The sequence below is a fragment of the Trypanosoma equiperdum genome (genome assembly GCF_001457755.1).
Source record: "Trypanosoma equiperdum strain OVI genome assembly, contig: ctg_693, whole genome shotgun sequence".
Taxonomy (NCBI): Eukaryota; Euglenozoa; class Kinetoplastea; order Trypanosomatida; family Trypanosomatidae; genus Trypanosoma; species Trypanosoma equiperdum.
The window spans coordinates 364-4,408 of record NW_027124635.1 but is presented as its reverse complement, the minus strand read 5'-3'; the positions used below and the strand labels follow the sequence as shown (position 1 = coordinate 4,408).

The 4,045-nt window shown below is 50.3% G+C and overlaps 3 protein-coding genes across 3 annotated transcripts; all 3 read right to left on the bottom strand.

Moving 5' to 3' along the window:
- Positions 1–755: 755 nt before the first annotated feature.
- Positions 756–1,400, bottom strand: TEOVI_000322300 (uncharacterized protein; the record flags this gene model as incomplete). Its single annotated transcript, XM_067226168.1, has 1 exon — positions 756–1,400. One exon carries the CDS (start codon positions 1,398–1,400, stop codon positions 756–758), a length of 645 nt encoding a protein of 214 aa, XP_067082269.1.
- Positions 1,401–1,459: 59 nt separating this feature from the next.
- TEOVI_000322200 (uncharacterized protein) lies at positions 1,460–1,915 on the bottom strand (the record flags this gene model as incomplete). Its single annotated transcript, XM_067226167.1, has 1 exon — positions 1,460–1,915. The coding sequence occupies one exon, from the start codon at positions 1,913–1,915 to the stop codon at positions 1,460–1,462; it is 456 nt and encodes a 151-aa protein (XP_067082268.1).
- Positions 1,916–2,043: 128 nt separating this feature from the next.
- Positions 2,044–3,402, bottom strand: TEOVI_000322100 (palmitoyl acyltransferase 2, putative; the record flags this gene model as incomplete). The annotated part of the gene is made up of 1 exon (XM_067226166.1): positions 2,044–3,402. One exon carries the CDS (start codon positions 3,400–3,402, stop codon positions 2,044–2,046), a length of 1,359 nt encoding a protein of 452 aa, XP_067082267.1.
- Positions 3,403–4,045: the final 643 nt, after the last annotated feature.

Genomic DNA, 4,045 nt, shown 5'->3' with positions numbered 1-4,045 from the left:
CAGTACTCGATGGACGACGAGGCCACAAATGCTGCCTCAGTGCGGGGAAGAAGGCCGCTTGTTGGCAGAAGAACGACCAGCACAAAAACAGATGATAACGTCTCCGTCGGCATGTTCAGCTTCTCTCGGGATTTACACCCAAAGCAAGTACCGCGCCAGCAAACTGTGAGCCTTTATGTGTTAGCCTTATTATGTCTAATTACTAAAAACAACAAGTAGCACGTGGATGCGTGTGTAAACAATGAAAAGATCAGTGTGATTCAGTATTTGAGCATGTGACAACGACAGAGCAACGGAGCTGTGGAAATACTGCCAGGAAAGTTGAATCAGAACCGGCCAACGAAGCTCCAAACAATCAAGGATTCTAATGAATTAAAGATGCAATAAATTAACTGTTGGTGTGAATCTGGCAATGAGGCGCTACAAAATAGCAAAGGGAAAGGCAGAAAAAAAAAAGAAAGGGAGAAAATACGCAATCAGCTTCTTTTATAACAACTTCTGCTCCGCGCTGTACGGTCGGAAACGGTGCGAAAAGTCGAAGATATTCTGGTGCTTTGAGCACATAGACGGAGTTAATGTGAAGATAAGCAGTGAGCTGGCGATGGTCACCTCATTCTGCATCCATCGACCACACCTCCACCATGGGAATACGCGTTGTTTCCTCTCCTCTTCGTAAAAGTATACAATGACGTTGTAGTTTCCGATATTGCAAAGCTTTCCCACTCCATAACAAATCTTACGGCCAACTTTTGCGATCACTTTTCCCGCGGAACCTCCTCCACAATCACCTCCGCCTCCGGTATGTTTTCCCTCACTGATGCTTCTTTTCTCGCATCCTCCTCGAACTCCACCTCTATCGCACCCTCAGTGTTGTAGTCACCAACAGTTTCCTTAGGCAACACGGGATCATCATCCTCCAACTGCTTCTCAACAAAGTCCTTTGAAAGCTTCCCTGTGCTCGGGTCAAACATTAACTTGGCGCCCCTGGCAACCTTCTTTCCCTTTTCATTCTCTCCGACACCAAATGCCATCATTCCCATTTGCGGCATCCCATCCCCACGCTGAATGCTTTCCATCATCGCTTTCATGGACTCACGCACCTCCGGTGTGAGAGATTGGTTTAACTTCTGGTGCATGTCCTGAAGCATGGCAGGGTCCATGGTGGGGCTCCCCCCTACGAAGCGGCCATCGAAGAAATCTGAGGGAGACGACGAAGATCCATTAAATGAACCTTTCTTCGCCTGCGTAAGGATCTTTGCAAGGGCATCCGCGTCAGTGGGGTAACCACCGGGCCCACCACTGAAGCCACAGCCTCCGCTGCCACATTGCCGCAACCAAAAAGTCGATCGTAACAGAGATGATGATGTGCTCGAGAGCCGCAACCGCAACGAATTGCGCATAGCGCTTCCTTTACTATGACTCTCAGAGGCTCACGTGGGGAGATAAGCAACACAAAGAATCAGAGGTGAGAAAAGGTGAGGGAACGAGCTTTGCGCATCCAATGACAAGGAAAAAAATCAAAAACTAGAAACACCTGTTCATTCACCGTCGCAGAGGCGCAAATAAGCGGGTATATACGTCGACAACTATAACCAAACGGCAGCTCCTCAGCCCAATGCACAGCACTACCACGCAGGCGCCTCGGCCTAAATGATTGTCCTCCCCTCACACATCCACGGCCGCGGTGTGATACGGTGTACTGTCTCGTGTCAATGTTAGGGCCAACACAAGCACACACACACACACACACACACACATACACACACAAACAAACAAACAAACAGTTACCCTCTGCAATCTCCACGGGCCACTGCGCGCACCTCTCCCGCTGAGAGGGGTGGGTCAAAAAATAAAACAACAATTCACCCACGAACGATAAATCCGCCATACCGACACATGGCCTGGCACACCTCATCACCCTCGCCTGCAAGAGGGGACAGAATGAAACATAAAAGGCAAAAGTCTAGCTTCCTGCATCCCTCTGCACGCGAATCAAAGGATCTCCCAAACTATCTCCACCGTGTGCTAAGTGCTAAACGCCCATCAAACAGGAGTAGGACTTGTCAACGGTACCGCAGTTGGAAATGTTTGACCTAATAGACTTCCAACATGACTCGAAACCTGTGACAGGTGGTAAACATTACACACCCCACGCCCCTCAATGACGGTTACCTGACCAACACCGCCACTCAAATCTCCCTTTTGAAGCGTTCCATAATTGGGAATCGAAGCTTGGGCCCCGCCCGCCCAAAGTGCCGGGTCAGTGCTGACCAACGCACTGCGCTCACTACTAACTGAAGAAGCGTAACGTAATTGCTCCTGTTCGGGGTACGCAGCAACGGGTAACAGGCGGCAGAACCAACGGGCTATGAAGTTTGCGTGGATGTGCTCACCGTCTGCGTCACCATCACCAAATACCTGATGAAGGTTCCCCTTGACACCGATATCAAAGGGGTTGACGGGAGGGCGAACACATATGCCTTGTTCGATCTGTGTCTGCTGGATGACGAGGTCAAGCGTCGTTAAATTCCGCCGAGCAAGTCCCCAGTGCTTCCTCAGCAACGAACCAGAAAGGATGAGAAAAATAAACGCCTCCAAAAAGCAGACGTACACTCCTAAGAACGGGGGACACACGCCGAATTCCTCAAAGAGACTCAGCTGCGCGACAGCCTGAGCGCTCACAACCAAATCTTTCGCTCGCAAGTGGGGGCGGTCCAGTGCCTCCGCCTCTGCCCAGCACTTTCTACTGTCCCAAGCCGGCATATCAACCCGGCGGTGCCTCACCTGGCCATTGACTGCCTCGTAGTGCTGCACGGCAAAAGAGCTACAGGCCAAAAGCAACAGGAGAACCACCCAAAGGGTACATAAAAATGTATAAAATATAACGAGAAGGTACAATTTGTAGTTGAAGAAGCCCACGCAGCGTCCGATCCATGGGCAATGGTGATCGTACTTCAGTACGCAACGGCGGCAGCGGCTACAGTGGTGTGCCCGCTGTGGCTTGTAGTGGGCACAAACGGGACAGTGATGTTGTGCTCCTGACACCTTGAGTGCGAGTGTGGCACTTTTGGGGGCACCCTTGTGGTATGCATACGGCACACGGCCGGGATCTGTCGTAGCCGCCGCCACATACGCCCACACAGTGAAACTGAAAAGCACTGCAGAAACTCCAAACAAACCCCAACTCCCAGCTGAAATACTAAGCAGGTGCTCTACATGCAAAGGGGTTGCAGAGGTCGGTTGCCGGATTCCCCTTATGAACGGCTGCAAAAACGCTTGTCCCAACGCATCGAGCAACCGAGGGAAAATGAACACGCAGAACGAGAAGATAGAGTACGAAGTTAGTAAAAAAAGCGCGGGGAGAATAAAGGTTTCGGCACTGATACGCCGACCACAACACATACTACGTGTCTTCCGCGTCCTTTCCTCTGGGTGAAGGTAATAATAATGGCGATGTGGAAACGATGCGTGCCCTGCACGCCAGGGGACTGCGTCCGACAATACCTAAGCTAACTTTACCAGACGGTACCTAAAGGTATACAGGCAACAAAAAAAAAGGAGATTGAGATATAGCGACACCCTATATCACATGGAAATGTGTGTACGCGTGCACACTATTGCAGCACCTGCTTCCACATTCATGCCCTTTCCGGCATCATGCCACCCCTCCTCTCACAGATTCTGTGCCAGCCGTCCGACGTTCCAAATACGTATGCAAAAAACACAGCCAAAAATTACACCAGAGCAGTAACCGCTCCCATAAAAGAGCGAAGTCAAGTAACGACATAAAACAACGTGGATCAAAATAACCGATGAAAAGAAATCGACCCACTTAGTGTGCCCCTCTGCGCACATCTTCGGGAGTTGACCGTCCAGCATTTAGTCAGCGGTGAGCGAGTGTCAAAAAACTCGATGGAAAATTTGCTGGTCACAAAACAAGGTGGGTGCCAGGCATCAGCTGGGAAAGCATAGAGACCATCACCACTTCACAGTGTGCAGAGAGAAAAATACTTCCACGCACTTCGAATATTTCTCTTGAGACTAG